Source organism: Leiobunum rupestre, chromosome 8 (genome assembly GCF_980474605.1).
Source record: "Leiobunum rupestre chromosome 8, qqLeiRupe1.1.hap1, whole genome shotgun sequence".
NCBI classification, from domain to species: domain Eukaryota; kingdom Metazoa; phylum Arthropoda; class Arachnida; order Opiliones; family Sclerosomatidae; genus Leiobunum; species Leiobunum rupestre.
The window spans coordinates 25,658,965-25,678,383 of NC_143391.1; the positions used below are offsets into that span (position 1 = coordinate 25,658,965).

Below are 19,419 nucleotides of genomic sequence, written 5' to 3' on the forward strand. Positions count from 1 at the left end.
GCATTTATATTCTTTGTTGAACTTCATACAAAAATTTTAACTCAATGTTAGCCTTATAAAAATACATCGTAGTCAAACCACTTTTTACAGGGCACCTATTCGGAAACATAATTTTCGATAATAACTTTTCCCGTAGACAGAATTAATTAAAAATGATTCTAATGTTTCAGCTTTTCATGATAAAGTAATACCAGCTCCCTGTCTCTGCCGTATCAGGGTGGTTGACGTGATTCTATAAAGATATAAAAGTAAGACTAAGTACAAGAACGGAAGGTAATTAATTAAATCCGTGCCCTCTGGTTGAGAGGCTGAACCCGTAGGCCCAAGCAATTTACCGCGCATTATCAAGCGGGGGCCTGAAAGTGCACTACCTTCTACTTCTACAACAGGACAACCGAAGGCTATCTAGGATCCTTCCTACTATATGATTATTTTGCTGTTTCATGGTAAATCAATATGTTGATAAATTAGGCACCGTCGAAGAGTTGGACTCGATCTTCCCCCTTCATTTCTTCAAATTGGATTCGGTTTTTGGAAGCGTCTCCATTTTATCGTGTAATGTTTTGTTCGTTCTTTTCAGGCACTTTCTTGCCTTCTTTCCCGTTGCTTTGCAATCCCTCCCCTTACCCCACTCCCACTCACGTAATAATAAATACTATCATCCCTTTGGTATCCAGAAAGGGAAACGAGAGCGTACTCTAATGGTACGTTGGATAATGCTTTGGACACTTTGGCAGCTTTCAAAGAATATGAATAGTGTGATTCGGAAACTCCCAGATAGATGCTAAGTAATTGAAAGATTAAATACTGGAGGAAATTAATTTGGATAACCTTATGGTTTCGCACGTTTGTTCTTCTTCTTCTCTTTAACCAGTAGGTCTGTTCAAGCTGTGCTGTATCATCATAAAGCTTTGTAATACCACTGTTACAACTGTTGTCCAATTAAATTCCGATGCCTGGCATGTAGTAAGGACCAAGGTCCAAGGGGAAGCATCACGATGCGTTAATTGCAAGGATCCACATAAAGAATCATACCTTTCCCGAAAGCCCGTCTTGCAGAAATAAAAGTACTTAAAATTGAGAAGGAACATAATGTATCGACCAGGAAGCTTACTCCAAATATAGAGCTGGAAAATCCCCTCAGCATCGCCCGCCCAGGCCAGAAGAATTTCCGCAGACTCATGATCTTTTGATTTTTTGGACCGTTTTGTTGAACAAAAAAACGAGCGCAGTGGTGTATTGGATTTTTTTTTTTCATATTCCTAAAACATTCGTTTGGTTCCATAGCCGTCTGGCTTCCGAAAGGGAAGGTCGACCTTGTTATGTAGTTGTCTATAGTCTAGATTAGGTAAATATTTATTTATAATCTTGTTACAGCTAGTTAGCTTGATTGGGTTGTCTAGGAACTACTGTACTGAAAAGATACGAGGGGTTCTTAACTTTATTTTAACAATAATATTTTAAATCTGTGATTCTTTCTGTAGCACGTCTCCCTATCCCAAACATTTACAGATGAAGAAGCGAAAATGGAACTTACAATCAGCTTCGTTGTGGTTTGTTTTGCTACATCGGTAGCATGGTCTACGATTACCAGTACCAATGAAGAGCGTGGGTGAGCTCCCACCGATTCCCTGGCAGCAGTTTCTAAAAAAAGGCCCTGCCGTTTGGACTACGAGCCAGACCTTTGAGGAAGCTCAAAAAAATTTACAAGCGGATCTAAACATTATAGCCGCCTTTGCTGAATCTAAGCGCAAAGTGCCAGTGCATCGCAGACGAAAGCATACATCGGATTTTGTCGGCAATTCGGCATTGATTATTTTCTGAATTTCTGAACCGTCTGAACTGCCCAATTTAGTATGAACCCACTATAAAAAACTAGGACTGCTGAATTTTTAATTTCTGAACCGTTTTAACTTTTGTGACTCAAATTTCAGTCATTATACCCGCCGTCTGAACGATTTTACAGGTACTCGTCTGAACGCTTTGGACTATTTTGCTGAATTTTGAATTTCTGGACCCAAAATTTCAAATCCATTTTGATTTTTGAACATTGAATTTGGATTTTTGAACATTGAATTTCGAATTTTTAAGGTGAAATACTGTGAAAACCGCGATTTTTTGTCAAAGATAAAACAAAAATTTGCGCGTTCAGACAAAGATAGAACTGTTTGGATAATTTTAACTTAAACTATGTTACTTTACTTAGGTTTGGATGCATGTGATGTGATTGTCGATGGTCACTTTAGTTCATTAAAAAAATCGCTAACATGAGGATTAACCGCTTAAAAATGGCTCAAACCCCGTTTTTTGTCAAAGTGAAAACAAAATTTTGTGCGTTAGGATTAAGATAAAAATGTTTGGATTTTTTTCTACTTAAACAATGATATCCTACTTGGGGTTTGATGTATTCCTTCGTCTATCGACATTTAAGTTAATTTCGAAAATAGACGCAAACATGAGGAAATGTTATCAAAAATTCAATTGTTTTCAAATTTAAGCAACGCCAAACTTCATGTTATCTAAAATTAAAATTGTTAAAATACTAGGGTAGCTATCTAGCCTTTGATAGTTTTTTCGTTTTCCTCTTCGCACTGCTGTAATGGCATACTTGTTAATTATAATTATTAAAGAGGTCGCGATATGGCGCAGTAAAATTATTCGCAAAGCAGGCAACCACCGAATTTCTGGTAACCAGAGGGGGAAAGATTATGGAGGAAGACGATCAGCTTCTATGAAAATAATTATGACTAGAGCATAGCGCCGCCGCCGATTTGATTTCGGTAGGCGGCGGCGTTAGGCGAAAATCCTCGGCGGCATTGATTTATTTCGGCGGCGCTAAGCGGCAAAACTGTCTTTCCCAATGGTCCTATCTCCACCTTCGACTTCGGTCAGGTTTGGGCTGGAAACTGAGTCTCGGCTCAGGCTAACGGAGAGGGTCCGTGCAAACTGGCCGCCTCGGAGGATTGGGTAGCTTGCTATGAGACGGCGGGTCTCCGTATGAGGCGCAGTGGTCCTGTTTCCAGGCCTTTTGGGGCACAGCTGTGTCTGGTTATGTGGACCGCTGTGTGCCCGTCGTTCCCCTATAGGAGCTCTTTCTGAAGGGTATGACTCTTTACCTACTTAGGTAGGGTGTCACCTGTCCTGGCTTGTGGACGCTGGCATAGGGCACTATGATGATAGAACTCCGGTGGTGTGGTTTTCATTACCAGGTACACCGGGCTATAAATTCTGACACACTGTCACGATCAAGTGGCCCTTAACGAGTAACGGTGTGCAATAACTGGGGGCTTTACCGGGGAGTCGATGTCCGGTTTTTGTAACCCATAAGGGTGGTGGTACACTGGTCAAATGGTCCTATCTCCACCTCCGACTTCGGTTAGGTAAGGTCCGGAAACTGAGTATCGGCTCAGGCTACCGGAGAAGCTCAAGACATCCGTGCCGATTCCGAGGATTGGGTAGCCTGCTGTTGAGCGTTGGGTCTTCGTATGACGCGCAGTGACCCTGTTTCCCGGCATTTTGGAGCTACACCGGAATCTCCGGTAGCAGCTGAACCGGGTTGCTGTGCACGTCGTTCCCCTTTAGGAGCCTTTTCTGACGGGCTTGGCTCTCTACCTACGTAGGTAGAGTGTCGGGCAGAGGTGCTAGAGCATCCATTCTGTATCCCCCAGCGGTGTGCGAAGTGAATGCTGGTCACCACATTGCTACGTCTTTTGCCGGGATGAGTGGCTTGCGTCGAGGTATAAAATTTTACCTTTCAGGTTATACAAGTGTTTTGAATAATTTTTTACGACTGACGCATTCGACCTCGGACGTTTTATCCCCAAGACAGCCACTTTTTCAATGGTGGATTAACTACCTCCCGAGCGCTAGGTTTGGATTTTATTAGGGCCCCCTACCTTTTGGTAAGCCTACTAAGCCTATTGGTTAATCCACCACTTATCACCATCCCCGATGAAGGTTCTGTACTGCAATTTATGCATTTCTATACTGGAATTGATACCTTCAACGAATATATTGCCTTCCATAGCCCTTGACAAACAACCCCATTCTGGGAGATATTGTGCTTTACTGGTTGCAAGCCGCACTTTGCTCTACAGGAAGATTTCACGCAATATTTTTTCCTGGTGTCTGCAAAAACTACTTTGTTTCACCGATGGCTACGGCTTAACCGAAACTAGCATCCTAGCCTTGAAAATGTTTGCTTCTCTTAGGCCAATTTCGATCAACAGTTACCGTAATTAAGCTTATAAGAAATGGGCTTAACAAAAATTGACAGATTCGGCAGCCTCATTTTCCCAAGCCTATCCTCAATTTTGGAAAAGGTACTTTCAGCCATAGCTGGTATGGCCAAAACGACTAACACCTCTTCCAAATGCGCGAAGCCAGAACTGATGCCCATAAACCCCATACGGCCTCGTTATTGACTGATACTTGGTCGTCCGCTTTCTCTTTCGCTTTGCTAAAATTTTCGGCGGCCGAGTCAGTACATTGTAACAATCCGGACATTTTTAAATGAAACTTGAATATAAACCCACTCGGTGTTCTTTTACGAATTTAAAACAACCTGGATTGGGCTTACGTGGTTTGCAATTTAAATAATGTCTGTCCATTTGCCTGATTTGCCTGATTGTATTAAGGCTCGTTGGATTGCACTCCATTTCGAAATCAGGATACTAGTTATTATCAATGAAGCCTACTCCACTATCTGCAATAATAGCGATCGGGCTATCAACGTCTCCAAGACCACTACCATTTTCCTCATTTGTGGACAATGTATACTTGTAAGAACGCGGGAAAGCTCTGAATTAGAACCCACCTCTCCGAGTGGGGCTCTGGCGATGGGCAGATACCTCGTCTGATATTAGTCACATCTAATTTAGAAATCACCTCATTCAACTTCCGCTCTATCCTATTTCACTGGCACTATTATATCGGCATTTGAACTTTTCGTTCCCAATTTCTTTGCACCTAAGTCAGACTTTGCTTTCTTTGATCGTCTCATAACGAATATGAAATCGCCTGAGAAACTAATAGTCAAATCAAGGAAGGATGTCCGAAAATTGGTTAAACAAGATAACAAAGTGGCACTCAAATAAATAGCAGAAACAGCGCGAGTCTAATCGAAACGATTCACTCAAAAGAGTTGTATTTCAAATATTCCTTCCCCCTCACCTGGCTAGAAGAGAAGTCATAATTAGAGCCTAATGCCGCAGCTCCAACGCCGCCGTCGCTGATATTTTCTCTGGCGCCGAACCGCCGCCGCCGAATCATTTACTTTTCGGCGCGCCGCCGACGAAATGTTTTGAGATCTTCTACGTAATTTTCATTGTTTTCTCTCAAATACATTTAGGATTTTTATCAGAGCTAACATCTCCCAGTGCACCCGGTAAAGCCACCATTTTTTGCAAACTCTAATCCGTTTAGGGCCACTTGATTGAGACAGATATAGCTGTTGCATATCAGGTAGCTATAGCGCTAGTAAATGGAACTTATTGGCAGTTGAAATTAGAAACAGCTAGATTCAATAGCCATTCAAGTAGTAAATAAGGCACCTAAGCTAATTACGAACCAAATTAATAATCAAGCTAAAAGAAACCGCTGCCAATATTTTTAAACTAAAAAAAAATATTGTTTACTACTTGGTGAGTTATAAAAGAAATGGAATGGCTTGGTAGGTACGCCCGATGATTTGTCAAGCTCGGTGAGGAAGATCATGCGGTCGAAACCCTCGTGTGAAATGTTACTTTCACAAAATTAGTTTGTAGTCCATGTGTATATTTTTCAGTGAAAAGAGCCGTAGCTTCAAAATAAATTGTAATAAATGTTGTCTACTCTTACAAAAAATAAATAAAACAATATTATTATTGTTCAAAATCTAACCCAGATGACAATACCGCTATTGTGTCCAAAATTATTACTGAACTAGGCCATGCTGTAAAAATAAAATTTCCGCAGGCTGCTATGCACAAGCACGATTTTAACTAAACCTTAGTCAATCCATGAATAGTTTAAATATTTAAATTGAAAAATAGACCTATAGTAAGGACAGGGCTTCATTATATTTAGTTTTTTACAATAAAGGAAAAATTAGGAATATATAAATTAAGAATTGTTGGTATTTATTGCTATACCACGTAAAATTACCAACATATAAACTACGAATAAAATTGCTCACAGAAAATTCGACAAAATAAGAAGATCGTCACACTATATTGGAAAAAATTACCAATTTGAGGACGGAGGTTTTGTGTGAACTTTTTCGAAAACATCCGGGTTCGATTCCCGTCCGGCACGAATGTATTATCTTCCACCCAAGATTAAGTTTATTTTTCGCCTACATTTCATCAGTTCGTATTCCTGAATTTCTCTACTGAATAATAATTAAGCTTCGGTGGTTCAATGATGGGACACGCGCCTGCCTTGCAGGTGACCCAGATTCAAAACACAATCGATGCTATTGGCCTTGACAGTAAGACGAATACCATAAACAATTGGTGGAAGCCATGAAATTTGAATGTTGAGACGTTTCTCGTAACCCTCAGCACTCACTCCCTCTTTACCGTCAAAAAAAAGTGACAGCACAACACACACCAATACAAATAACACCCCCAACACAACACAAACACACTCACAATACAAACAACGGTTAACAACCCCCAACAACAATAAGACACACAAATACAAGGCGACGGCAATACCGCTTCTCGTATCTCAGATCACGTAATTGGAGGGTAACTAATAAAAGTAACCTTTTCTACGTTTCTGGAAACTGCGAACACAATGATCATACTTGCCCCCCATCGTGACGTCGCGAACTGTGCGAGCTAACACTTTACCCCATGACGTCAACTGCGAACACCGTGACACAGACAGACACGGCTACGTACTAGGTGAAGGGATTTGTGTGTAAAAACTGCTAAGCGTTAAAAGAGCATCAATTTCAAACGTCAAGGTTTTCTAAGTAAAAAGCTTCCGACTAGTCAAAACGATAGAGAAGTGCACTATGGCTAAAACGCGATGAAACCCGACGTGACTGAAGATACTATGCCGGCTTTATCACAAGTTCACACTACAGGAAAGGTTTGCTAATTAAGGCCAACTACGTCCACGAAAAACACGGTGCAGTCCCTCCTATATATCCGAGATGTCCTTCGTCCAAAATGAGCTACATGTTTGCTTAAAATATCTTAATGTTCAGACTACTGGGACGGGTACTTGTTAATTCCCAGGTTTTGAAATTTGGTTTATATTTTAATTGTATTTGTGGTGATTTTCTTTTTAAATCTACTTTGCATTTTTTGTTGCAATTTTCATGTATCAACATTATTTTTCTTTCAGTTTGATCTCATTTGTATCTTTTTGGTATGCCTGGAACGTCTTAACATTATTCATTAAATAAATAAAATTGCAAAGTTGGAACTGCCTGAGAGTACTCTTATTTTCGCGTTTTCACGATAAACAGACTGATCAAAATGAACCCCCGCAAATCGCGTCTTCCTGTTGTGGTCCAGGTGTCGAATCAAGTTGCCTTATAGCCTCAAGCCATTTCTTTACTAAAGTCGGTGTTCTAACTGGGAATCTAAATATTAAATCATTGCTTCAGAGGAATCCCTTCTATTCCTTATTTATATTTTTTATTATACACTTACTTATGCACTGAACATTTTTGTGTCTACCGGTATTAACACAACCTTTAACTAAACTTTTTTTTGCTTCTGAAAGTTTTTTTTACCTTTATTTTATAATACTTTATTTAATCAATAAGTATTTACAAAAAAGAAAAACAACACTTTTCGACCCATTATGGTGTTTATTAAACAATTACAATAGCTTATTAAAAATAATATTTTTACATTAATTTACATTGTCTAATTAATCACTGTAACTTCGAGACTCGTTTAGTTTGCTAAGATAATTCTCCGTTTCAAATTTTGCGCCAATTTCGCGCGAAACAACGTCGCCTGAAAGTAAAATCCACGTAACTAAATATACAAATCAGAATGATAAAATTAGCGAATAAGTAGATTAGTCCATTATGAAAAGGGATACAAAAGCTAAACCCTAGACAAATTTGAAGAAATTTAAAAACTTACAAATAGCTCGTACCGATAGGTCTTCATATTTTCATGGACTAATTAACAACAGGGACGGTCCGGCATGGGAAAAAGTAAAAAAGAACAAGCTTCGACGCACTCTAGCGGTACTCGCGGGCATAACAGGAAATGCTTGTATAGGCTGGTGATTCAAAATAGGCGGGGGAGTAAAATAGGGCAAGAAGCTTCCTTGGAATGCTTGGAATTTAAAATTTGAACCACGAGATTACCATGCGGTGCTAATATATTAGTCTTTTAAATTAATCTGCGTAAGAATTTAGAATTTCGATCATACTTATAGTAAAATATACACGTTTGGGGCTTCCTTTGTAAACAACAATCTGAAAATTCAAATCGCAACCGCTAAACCGTTAAAAATGTTTCCCGACAGATGGCGAAATTTCAAAAATCAGTTTCCAGTTTATGACGTTTGAATCACCAGGATAAAAAATATTTGCCTGGCAACGCTGCTGAAAGCGTTAACACTTTTTTTTTGGGTCTTTATAGGAAAATGTTATAGATCTGGACCATGGCCAACTTCGCGCGCTCACTACGCTCGCACCAGGTGTCTGGTAGTGAGCGTAGTGAGCGCGCGAAGTTGGCCATGTCTGGACCGTCCATGATCAAAATGACGCATTAATTTGAGATTCTGAATCTGAACTTGTATGAGGTGCAGTGGACTCTCGATTTTCTAAAGGTCTACAAGTGTGTTGTGATTTTTTTAAATGAAATGGGATTGGTGAATGATGAATTTATGATAGGCCATATTCGCCATTATTTATGAATATTTAGGTTAATTATTCACTAGTCAAATTGTCTAGTGAGCCCCAGATTTGTTTTAGTAGTCAGTAGTAGTCAATAGCCGTGACTAGTGCCTTATGTCCAGCCCTGGTTTGTACCCTTTTTCTTACTACATTCCCAATTAAAAAAAAGTCTTCAAACTTCACCCAACCTCCAAGTGGCAAGAGAAGAAATGACGAATCTTATAAACGATTTTTCTGACTATAAGTAACTAAAACACTTTAATATATACACCATTTTAAAAAAGATACATTTTTACTTTAAAAATCATCATTTCGTTATTAGCTTCCTCGATGAAGTATTTTATCCGACTTTTGATTCAAATGTGAAACAAACTGCGTTATCTAAATCCACTCCCAACCAATCTAAACGCTTTGTATGTGAAATTGATGGGTGCCTTAAGTCGTACTCGACTGCTGGTAACCTTAGAAGTCACGAAAAATCAGTTCATAATGGTACACTTACTAAGAGCGATTCACTTGAGGCATCCTTATCATAAAACTAACATTTCTAACATTGCAGGAGAATACACTTTTGGGTGTAACGAAGCTGGCTGTGGCAAAATGTTCTTAACATCATATAGCTTAAAAATACATATAAGAGTTCATACGCGAGAAAAACCCTTTCATTGTGATATCGTAGGATGCCAAAAATCTTTCAATACAGTTTATAGGCTAGTTACCTATTTATTGTTAAAATCAAAACTAATAGCCTACTGAAGTAGCTCTTTTCTTTTGATAGATTAAAAGCTCATAAGAGAATTCATAATGGCAACACATTTAACTGTATATTAGAAGGGTGCCTTAAATATTTTACGACACTTAGTGACTTAAAAAAGCATTTTCGCACTCATTCGGGTGAACGTCCTTATGCTTGTAAAGAATATGGTTGCGGAAAGGCATTCGTCGCTAGTCACCATTTGAAGAGCCACATTCGTAAACATACAGGTAGCGCATAGAATTACCATAAATCGTAAAATAATAAGGTCAATCTGTTATAAGAAAAGTATCCATCTAGTCTGTGAAAATGTAATGCGTACCTTCCCAGGATAGAGGCAGTTTTCAATGTGTAAGAACTTTACGCCAAACTGCTGAAGAATATACCACATTGCTGCATGTTTTAATTCATCTGATGATTTTAAATGTATAAATTACCCTGCCTAAGGATATTTAACTAAAAACCATGTTTTACTAGGATAGTCATTTTAAAACATCACTATACGGTGTATTGCTTCAACCCCTTTTTTTCTTTGTAAAATCAGTAGTAGCCTGCGAAGGTACATGTTTAAAGCAAATAACATTAGCAGCTTAGAAAGATGAATACTTTTATCAGTTGAGATATATAATCTTTTGGCTCAATAAATATTTCAGGCGAAAAACCATATAGATGTTTGACAGAAGGCTGCTCCAAAGCTTTTGCAACAAAATACAGCCTTAAATTACACCAAAAAAATCATCTTTCAACTAATAATTTGAACATTTTGGTAAAAATAGATCTTGTAAAATAGAAAACGAATGAAGTTTAAAGTAATTTTTATCTAGAACCCAGAAATTGACTCGACAAATGATACCCCACTTCTAGATGCTGCAAGGATTTCATATACTGAAATAAACATGGGTAAAATACAAGATAAAGTCATCTATTGTATTATATTTAAATTATAACCTTTTTAAAGCTCCCAACGAAGTATTTACTACGCAAACCAATGTTCAAAACCACATCGATACCTCTTCGAAGCTAAATGAAAGTGCCCCATCATCTTCCAAGGTTGACCTGTGTCAAATAGCCATGGATAGTGAAATTTGCTCTTGTGATCCTGAAATGTGCCTTAAAAACAACGCTTGTTGCGCTGGTTGCCCCGGAGAAGCTGACATTTGCCAATCAACGCGACCAATTTACGTCGATGCTTCTGTAAACACAACAGGTTGTTGTTGCGATATAAATGGTTGCTTAATTCCTAAAAGTCAGGGAACTACCTGTTGCGGTTGTTAATGATAATATAAAATAATTTTAGAATTTTTAATTGTTAAAAATTATACTTTTTGATGAAATTCTAAATTAAGATACTAATTTATGCTTATGTTAAAAAAAAAGATTAAACTTTGTCATCTTTGAAAGGCTTTATATGTACATTTTTTTGGACTACAAAAATGCTCAAATGCTTTATTTTGTTCAGTGTTTTGGGAAAAACAACTATCCACTCATATTTAAAATTAGTTATTAGGAAAGGGGGGGGGGGGGGGGAGAGCGTATTGAGATTTTGGCCCATGATTTCATTAGCCTTACTAATTAAGGGCAAATTTAACATTATATACAATTTTGTTTTTACAACTTTCAACTGGGCGTAGTTTTGTGGCTAATGAAAGATTGGGGTTTACAAAGTTTTACACTATATACATGTACATAGAGCTATAAAAACAATACCGAAAAAGGCCTTTTTGTCGAGGCAAAACGTTTTGCGGCAAATATAGTTAGTTTTTAACAATTAAACAACAAGCCTAAAAGTGGAGAACGAGTTTAAAATAGTCCACTCCAGCGCGATATTCTCATCTTGCGGAAAAAATATAGATGATAAAGTTATATTTATATTATTTACATATGTCAATTGAGCAATGTAAACCAAGCCTAAAAATACATAACAGGGACTCTGCGAAAAAATCTCAATTAAGGCACTTTTTAAGTTGGAGGGTTAAAGACAGATTTTCACTTTTCTAAATACCTGTATGGGTATATAAATTAGCTTAAGGCAAGTAAAGTCCGTCTGTCAATTTTCATTTATATACCCTGTTCTTCTCAAAGTCATTAGGCACAATGTTCACTATATTTCATATTAAAAATTGCGGTGGAAAGCTAGATGATTGTTTTAGCGAAGGAAAAGTATAAATAAAAACCGCTCTTTTATGTAAAATCGCTAAAATGGTATTAAAAATGTTTTAAAACCTAGGGTCATACGTACACGGGTGAACCTTGCGTGGCGTCATCGTGATTATTGCGTTCAATATTATTAGAGTTACTATTGTCCAAACTTATTCGTACAGGATAAGCCTGACCACCATCGTCGAAGAATCTTCTAAAAGTAAATTCAAAGAAGGCGTGTTCGGGATGCTTTCCATTTTCATACCCATCATCCGTCATTGTTTCATCACTGTCAAATTCCGAGCCACTTTTCTTTAACTTATCAGAGTCTATAGGGTCAAAATTAGAAGTGTCTGTCGGGTAAAGAATCTGAGGGATATACGGAGCCGGTTGTTTCCGTATACCACCGTCAAAGTCTGTTCCATCGAAGAATTTGTGAGCTTTAATATCACCAGCTCCCTTCCCACCAATTCTTTTTTCAGGTCCGCAACACAAATTCTGAATTAAATCTTGAGCTTCGAATGTTAATTTTGCGGCTGAGGGTATGTTCAGGGATTTCTCCCAATGAATAACCTTAAATATTAACAAAAATAAAATTTAAATTAAGTAATTCTCAAATGGTTTCAAAGTTGAAAAATACCTTCAGCTGAGTTTCCATTGGAGTGTTGGCTAAAAAGGGAGGCTGACCTACCAGCATTTCGTACAATATAACTCCTACACTCCACCAATCACACAATTGGGTATAACCTAAGAAAAGGTATAACAGAAACTTAAGCGCTAGTTGGTCATGAAGCGTAAGAAAAATAAAATAAGAACGGAATTTAACCTGTTCTAAGCAGTACTTCCGGAGCGATGTAGTTAGGTGTACCAACAAGAGAATGAGCAAGGCAACGTTGATGCTCTCTACGCCGTCTCCTCTCTAGAGGTTTCATTTGCGTTATATTATTAGTATAACAATGACAATCATTGCTCCAAGCTTCATCTGGTTCCATAGAATCTTGTCTGGCATGTTCTCCTATATATTACGAGAAAAATATTTACATTAGTGATAAGAATAAGAACAGACAAAAATGAAAGGCAAACTATTACCGTTTCTTTGGTAATATTTTGAATTATGAGTCCACCTAAACCCAGTGCACAATCCAAAGTCGGTTAATTTTATGTGCCCATCTCTGTCTATAAGGATGTTATCAGGCTTGATATCTCTATGAATGAAGCCCATTTTGTGTACACTTTCCACGGCCAAAACTAATTCAGCAATGTAGAATTTTGCTAATGATTCTTGGAAGATGCTAAACTTTATTAGCAAAGACATTAAATCTCCGCCGGGTATGTAATCCATAACAAAATATAAATTGTCTTGATCCTATCATGCGAATAAAAAAAAAAGAGTAAATGTAAGAAAGTAATACCAGATATCATTTTCTTGTAATATTTACTTGAAAAGAATAGTAGAGTTTCACTACCCATTCGTTATCAGCTTCAGCCAAAATATCCCTTTCGGCTTTAACATGGGCTACCTGGTTTCTTTTGAGAACATCAGTTTTTCTTAACGTTTTCATGGCGTACAGTTGATTTGTATCAGTTTTTCTGACTAAGGCAACCTCTCCAAAAGCTCCAACTCCAATAGCCTTAATTTTGACAAACATGGACTTGTCCATTTTAGCTCTTTTCAAACGGATGTAATTGGATTCTTTTTGATGAAGCATTCTTCTCATTTGACACTGGGCCTCTTCTGATAATCCCACTTTGGACATCTCAGCTTCTAGTTGTTGTCTCCTGTGTTCTCTTTGCTGGTGAGATTTCTGTAAATTTTCCACATGCTGCTCCATGTAAAACTTAAAAGCAGCTGGAGAAAAATTTTTGACTTTGGTTTCTCTTTTCTCTGCTTCTTTTTCTTTGGACAAAAATTTCCGTGGTGGTATTGGTGATTGGTGCGTCATTTTATAAGGAGGCGGAGGAGGGATTCGTCCACCAGAATTAGTAGAATCTGACTGAGTGGATGGTGAAGAAGTAGAAGTAGTTGACATGAAAGATATGGGTGATTGACTCAAGCCATGAGACACTGGTGACTCTGATCTAGAAGCGGATCTAAGAAATAAGAAAATGTAAATAAAACACAAGAATGGAACTAAGACAAATACAAAACTATGATTACCGAGATGCTGAGCTAGCAGTATCCATTGCAATAGGGGAGTTTTTCCTCTGAATTAATGGATGATCGCAATTGACATGTCCACTTAAAATATTCAAGTTTGTCCTTAATACATTAACTTCACCGGGAGAAGAGAGGTTTACGTTGCATATACTTTCAACAGTGCCAACCAAATCAGGATTTCCATTATTTCCCATAGCGTAATTATCTAACATCATAGTTCTTCCCACTCCCACCTCTTGAGTTTGATTACTCATTCCTGTAGTTCCACTTGAAGTAGATGACGTAGAAGATATGCTAGGCGTCACGTAACAATGCATATTGTTAGCACTGTTTATAACTGGCGTTATAGGAGATTGAGAAACTATTTGTCCTGACAAGACTGTTACAGTACTAGCGTAACTTGGAGGATCTGTTGTCGGCACCATTGTTGGTAATTCTGATGGTGGTGGTGGTGGAGGTGGTGCTCCATAATTTGATAACTTTAACTCGTTAAACCTATGCTGAACTTGAGATACTCCCATGTTTGGTGAGCATTTATTCTCTTGCAAGAGGTAATTTTGATTTTGAACATTGTTAGGATAAGCTGGAGGAGGATTTAAATGCGAAGAAGTATGATTATTGTTATCATTTAATTGCTGTTGTATAGCTGTTGAATAATTCGGAGGAGAAGGTGTTACGCTTGGTTTACCATAAAGCACGGGAAGATGAGAAGTTCTGGCTAATGAAGCTTTTCTGAGAGCGTTAGCGTATGGTGGTAAATAATTTTCAGCGTTATTATTATAACTACTGGTCACTGGCACAGGAGAACCTGAAGCGTAAGCTGAGGTAACTCCTTGAATAGAAGGGGAATAAGAAACTTGAGGGTTAATGGGAGGCCCCGTAGCAACTCCCATTATTACACCGCTATTCACTAAGTTTTGAGAGCTGGAGCATCCACTTCCAGTCGAAGGAGGAGGTGAAGTAGGCGCTACCGCAGTCTGTAAGACAGGTTTTTGAACTTGGGTACTCTTCACGGACTGCATTATAACTGGAGATTGAGATTGTTTGACACTCCACGCTTGCAACGGTGTTGGTCTTGGCATAATCGAAGTCACTACTGTCGAAGATGCGCTTGACACACCGTTATTACTCCCAGAGGAAGAAGATTGAGGTGGCATGGGTGAGGAACTGGCTAATGATGGTGACGCTGAGCTATATGCTGGTGATGCCAGTCGTTTCGGATTGAAAGAAGGCAATGGAATCGAGTATTCGCTACTACTAATAGTAGGTGTAGGGCTCTGCCTTCCTGAGCTTGAAGAAGCATAAGATGGAGGAGGGGATGAGTAAATTGATGAGTAACTTGCTGGACTTGGAGAGGAGCAAGAGGGATATGGTGGTGGAGGCTCAACGCCCCGTGAAGATCCGCCCGATGTAGTACTTCCAGCTGAATAGCGATTCAGCAAATGTTGAAGATTTTGCTGATTCATAATATTTCCTACGGAAGTCCTGCCCCCGCCCGAAATAGGACTAGTGCCCCTTTGGGGGCTAGCTGTGGCACTGGCATGATTTCTTGAAGACTGTTGAGGTACAGGTGACCTACGTTTATAGATAATTTGTTGTTGCTGAACTTGTTGCGAAGTTTGTTGATGATGATTTAGGGGTGGCACTGAGTTGTTGCTAATATTTATGGCATTAGCAAAATGAGAAGGGGGTAATGGGGGTGGAGGTGGGGTAGGAGGTGTTGTTCCTCGAGGAGGAGTTGGAGGGGGAGCGGGAAGCCCTCTAGGAGGAGGCAGAGGTGGTGGTTCCGTTGGTGGTACGTAACTTGGCCCTGGAGACTGCATTCGATAAAATGGCACATTGGAGGTAAGGTTAGCAGGATCACCGGAAGTACCATTTCCTGATATAGATCTTTGAAGGTTAGGTAGGCAATTAGCCATTCCAGGACTATCAGATCGTACACTAGCATTACTACTTCCACAGTCATTTTGAGAATGGGTTGAAGATGGAACTGTGATTCTAGAATTCCAAACAAAAGAATTCTGGTTTTGACTTTCTTGCAAACTACCTTTCCTGAGAGGTTTTAGTCCAACTGGAATAGGTGGAGGGTTCGGTGAACCTGGAAGCCCGTTGAGAGGCTCACTAGTTAGCTTTTGACTTCCCGGGTTTTCTTGTTGACCACCAAGAAGATTATGGGAGTGGCTTGGAGAATCAACAAGTAGGTCATCTTTTAGTGAAGAAAGTCTTAAAATGCGACAGGCTTGATCCTGAAAGAAAAACACTCATTAATATTACATTTCTAGTAAGCAAAAATAGATCAGTACCTCTTTATAGCCCATCGCAATTAATTGCTTAAGAACTTGTCTTTGAAGATCTTTGTCCCTATCAGCTAGTCCATTAGGTGTATTACACGGAGAAGAGGGTAAACCACTACTGCTGCTACTGCTGGCAATACCATGGGAGCCTCCACTGGCACTGGTAGCGCTATTATTACTGCCAGCCCCATGATGACTAGGAACAGAGCCCAAATTAGGGTAACTGGATTCACTGGCTGTACTACTAGCGCTGCTAACTGAACGATCAAAGTGCGCGTAAGGTTGAAGACTACTTCGAATCTCTGCCAGTGCTTTTTCACGATATCCATTTCTTGTTGACTTCACAGTGCCATTTCCACTATTACCCCGCTGCGTACCTTCTAACGGCACATTTCCACTCCCACTACCTCCTCCTCCACTCGCATTAACTGCAACGCTACTAATGTTCATGAACTCCGGTTTAATTTGCATGAATTCACGCTTGGTATTTTGATAGCTAGAGTTTGACACACCAACACAATCACTGTTTAGGCTTGAATTATTAATGGAAAGGTTTTGATTATCTCTTCTTACAATAGCGAGACTGTCTTTAATATCACGAAGCATTTGATGTTGGCCTGCCAAGCCAATATCGTTATAATCAGCAAAATCCGAGTGATGATATATATTTTGATTGAACACTTGGCTTGGAAGGAATCCGAAATAAGTTGAAGTACTTTGTAAATTTTCAATATCACGAGGATGGTTCGCCTTTTTTTGGTTCATATGACAAAGCCTTTTAAAGTCTGTACTTATTATCTTCTTAAAATCTCAGCCGTATGCGCCACTAGGATTTCTGACAAAAGTGTGGCGCAAAGGACACACTTGAAGTGTGGCCACAGCAAATGGAGCCCACCACACAACTGATGTTTCCCTCATGTTACACACATGACAACAATACTCAATGAGTTATTGGCTCAAATTTACAGTCTCGAGCCAAATGCAAGTTCAAAGTAAAAGATTTCCTGTAGCTGAACTTTCTCAAGTATCCATACACCAAATTACATGGCCAAGCAACAAATTGCCTAAAACAAGAAAAAAATTAAAGAAAATACGTTTTTTGTGTAAGAGCTTTTCAATAAAATAATTTTTTTTCAATTCAGTTAGGTGATTAGAAAGAGTGTGGTTTTAAAAAACATAATCCAATGATAGATACATGATATTTTCACTGGTTCATGTTTACAACTTCTGATACAAAAAAACAGGGGCCAATCTAAAATTTTAATGGAATGCTTAAAATACATAAATCTGTAAAACCTAAGGCCTGAAAATAGTAAATCGCAAAACTTCTAAAGTTGCTAAAAAGAAAAAGAAAAAAGAAAAAGAGTGCAAAGATATGTGTAATTTAAGATTCAATAATATATTCTGCGAGCTGAATGAAAATTGTAGGCTTAAATGGAAATAGGTCTACCTTGAATATTCGCAAAATCCTAGAAGGTCGCTTTTCCATATCAATCGTATCACATTTACGGTGTCCGAACTTACTGAAACATTATGGGTTATGATAATCTATTATTCGTTGATATACTCTAATAAACGGTTTATCTAAAAGGCTCGAATACTTTATATGCCGCAATCGTTAGGCTTAAATTTGAGATTTTAATCTTTTAGGCCTACTACAAGCCGCGGCTACAAAAAGCAACGCCAAATAATCGAGGGGGTAGGAAACAGGGGCGCACGAAGGGAATGTAAGCTGCCAACATGGCAGCCATACCCCTAATTTTCTGACCTCGTTTCGGCCTTGAGACAAAATGTTAGTTTTTGGTAGGTTAGGCGTCGAATATTATTGTTGATGTTTGAAAGAACTTAACTAACAATTTCAGTAAAATTTATTGGAACGTGTGTACCGTATTTGTGTTAAAAGCTGGAACTTTCATCAGTTCTATCTTTAAAAATCGGTAGGCTCGCAACTCCGCCTACATTGTTCACATTCCAATGAAATCACGTGACAAAGTTCCACCCCTCCCAACACATTTTTCAAATTCCACTGAAAAATTAATGGTCATGACTGTTCCAGTAGCGGCGGAGTCTCTAGAGCGCCATCTATACTTTCGCGTAGATACTACTAAATATTAAAACAAGCAATCGCGGCATCAAAAAAATACCAAAATATTGTACGTGAAAGATTTATTTTTTTTTTAAATTTGCACAATATTTTATCGTTTGCCTCCAACTCTTGGTGCTTTTGCCGTCATTGGTTTGGATGCCTTTTGCTTCTGAACAACTTTAGTGGGCTAAATGAAAGAAAAATATTTAGAAAAATCTAACACTTTTGCACTGCTTAAACATTTTAATTAACCTTAGCTGGAGCTTGGCTAGCTTTCTTTTGAGCTTTTGATGCTCTCTGCTTTTCCTTTGCAGCCCTATTAAGAATATGGTTTTTAAATATTTTTTATGCCAGAGATGTTAACTTAGGGTAACTTCATTAATTAATTAGCTGTGCTGAAGAATGAACCTCAATACAATTAAGAAATACATGTGAGGTACTTTCTTTAACAACGCTAGTTGGTGAATTCATATGTATTTAAAGCTAGAAGTGTTTTTTTTTTGTAATTGGTATACCTAATAGCCTGTTCTCTTTGGGCTTTCCTAACTTCCGGTTTCATATTCCTTTTTGCCATAATATCACTCAAACTAGCACCAACAATTGCTCTTTGATGTTTCGCAGTCCTCCTGGTTCTTTTTTTTGTGGTCTCTTCCTCAATACCCTTCTTATGTTTACGACGGTACAAAACTGTCCACGTAATTTTACGAGGATTTCGTTTCATCATATGCGATGCCTCACATTTCGCGTTGAGGAATTGAAACACCTAATACGGAATATTTAAAATAAATAAAGCTTTCAAGCAACACAAATTGTTAACATAATAAACCAAGGCTTACCTTCCCATCTGTTTTAACCATTCTTTTCCCATGTCCGGGATAAATTTTATACCCACTAAACGCACAAAGTTCGATCCTAAAACAATTTAAAGGGTAATAAATGTTAATTTCCTTAAACAAAAGTTCAATAATTAGGATGTATCTAGATTTAACTCACTTCATGATGAACGACTAAAGAGACGGAACGTCTTGCCTTTCTGGTATATTTTTACTGGCTAGATAGCAAGCGCCAGCTGGCGGCGAAACGCGAAATTACTCGCAAGCGTTTCAACGCGCAATTTTCGAAATAGCAAAC

General features: G+C 38.5%; 3 protein-coding genes across 3 annotated transcripts; 1 reads left to right on the forward strand and 2 right to left on the reverse strand.

The window, feature by feature from the left end:
* The first annotated feature begins 8,980 nt into the window (after positions 1–8,980).
* Positions 8,981–11,016, forward strand: LOC149932903 (uncharacterized). The gene is made up of 7 exons (XM_090157012.1): positions 8,981–9,101; positions 9,180–9,349; positions 9,417–9,567; positions 9,636–9,841; positions 10,265–10,377; positions 10,436–10,511; positions 10,570–11,016. Exons 1-7 carry the CDS (start codon positions 9,067–9,069, stop codon positions 10,884–10,886), a joined length of 1,068 nt encoding a protein of 355 aa, XP_090013138.1. The 5' UTR covers positions 8,981–9,066; the 3' UTR covers positions 10,887–11,016.
* Positions 11,017–11,728: 712 nt separating this feature from the next.
* Positions 11,729–17,842, reverse strand: LOC149932904 (uncharacterized). The gene is made up of 8 exons (XM_090157011.1): positions 17,653–17,842; positions 16,212–17,266; positions 13,909–16,154; positions 13,190–13,841; positions 12,840–13,116; positions 12,577–12,765; positions 12,391–12,497; positions 11,729–12,323 (listed from the first exon to the last, which is right to left on the reverse strand). The coding sequence occupies exons 2-8, from the start codon at positions 16,965–16,967 to the stop codon at positions 11,841–11,843; spliced, it is 4,710 nt and encodes a 1,569-aa protein (XP_090013137.1). The 5' UTR covers positions 16,968–17,266; positions 17,653–17,842; the 3' UTR covers positions 11,729–11,840.
* Positions 17,843–18,351: 509 nt separating this feature from the next.
* RpL24 (ribosomal protein L24) lies at positions 18,352–19,377 on the reverse strand. The gene is made up of 5 exons (XM_090155556.1): positions 19,282–19,377; positions 19,125–19,200; positions 18,804–19,051; positions 18,541–18,604; positions 18,352–18,475 (listed from the first exon to the last, which is right to left on the reverse strand). Exons 1-5 carry the CDS (start codon positions 19,284–19,286, stop codon positions 18,398–18,400), a joined length of 471 nt encoding a protein of 156 aa, XP_090011682.1. The 5' UTR covers positions 19,287–19,377; the 3' UTR covers positions 18,352–18,397.
* Between the last annotated feature and the right edge of the window lie 42 nt (positions 19,378–19,419).

What these genes read in the sequence shown, in the direction of transcription:
- LOC149932904 (XM_090157011.1), bottom strand. Translation starts at nt 16,967, where the DNA reads ATGAACCAAAAAAAGGCGAACCATCCTCGTGATATTGAAAATTTACAA. An exon ending in TTGCGATGGGCTATAAAGAG is followed by an intron (nt 16,155 to 16,211) that starts GTACTGATCTAT and finishes TTTTTCTTTCAG; the next exon opens with GATCAAGCCTGTCGCATTTT. An exon ending in GGAAGTACTGCTTAGAACAG is followed by an intron (nt 12,498 to 12,576) that starts GTTAAATTCCGT and finishes ACCTTTTCTTAG; the next exon opens with GTTATACCCAATTGTGTGAT.
- LOC149932903 (XM_090157012.1), top strand. Translation starts at nt 9,067, where the DNA reads ATGACGAATCTTATAAACGATTTTTCTGACTATAA. An exon ending in CGAAAAATCAGTTCATAATG is followed by an intron (nt 9,350 to 9,416) that starts GTACACTTACTA and finishes CTAACATTGCAG; the next exon opens with GAGAATACACTTTTGGGTGT. An exon ending in CCACATTCGTAAACATACAG is followed by an intron (nt 9,842 to 10,264) that starts GTAGCGCATAGA and finishes TAAATATTTCAG; the next exon opens with GCGAAAAACCATATAGATGT.
- RpL24 (XM_090155556.1), bottom strand. An exon ending in TGGTTAAAACAGATGGGAAG is followed by an intron (nt 19,052 to 19,124) that starts GTAAGCCTTGGT and finishes ATTCCGTATTAG; the next exon opens with GTGTTTCAATTCCTCAACGC. An exon ending in CAAAGAGAACAGGCTATTAG is followed by an intron (nt 18,605 to 18,803) that starts GTATACCAATTA and finishes TATTCTTAATAG; the next exon opens with GGCTGCAAAGGAAAAGCAGA.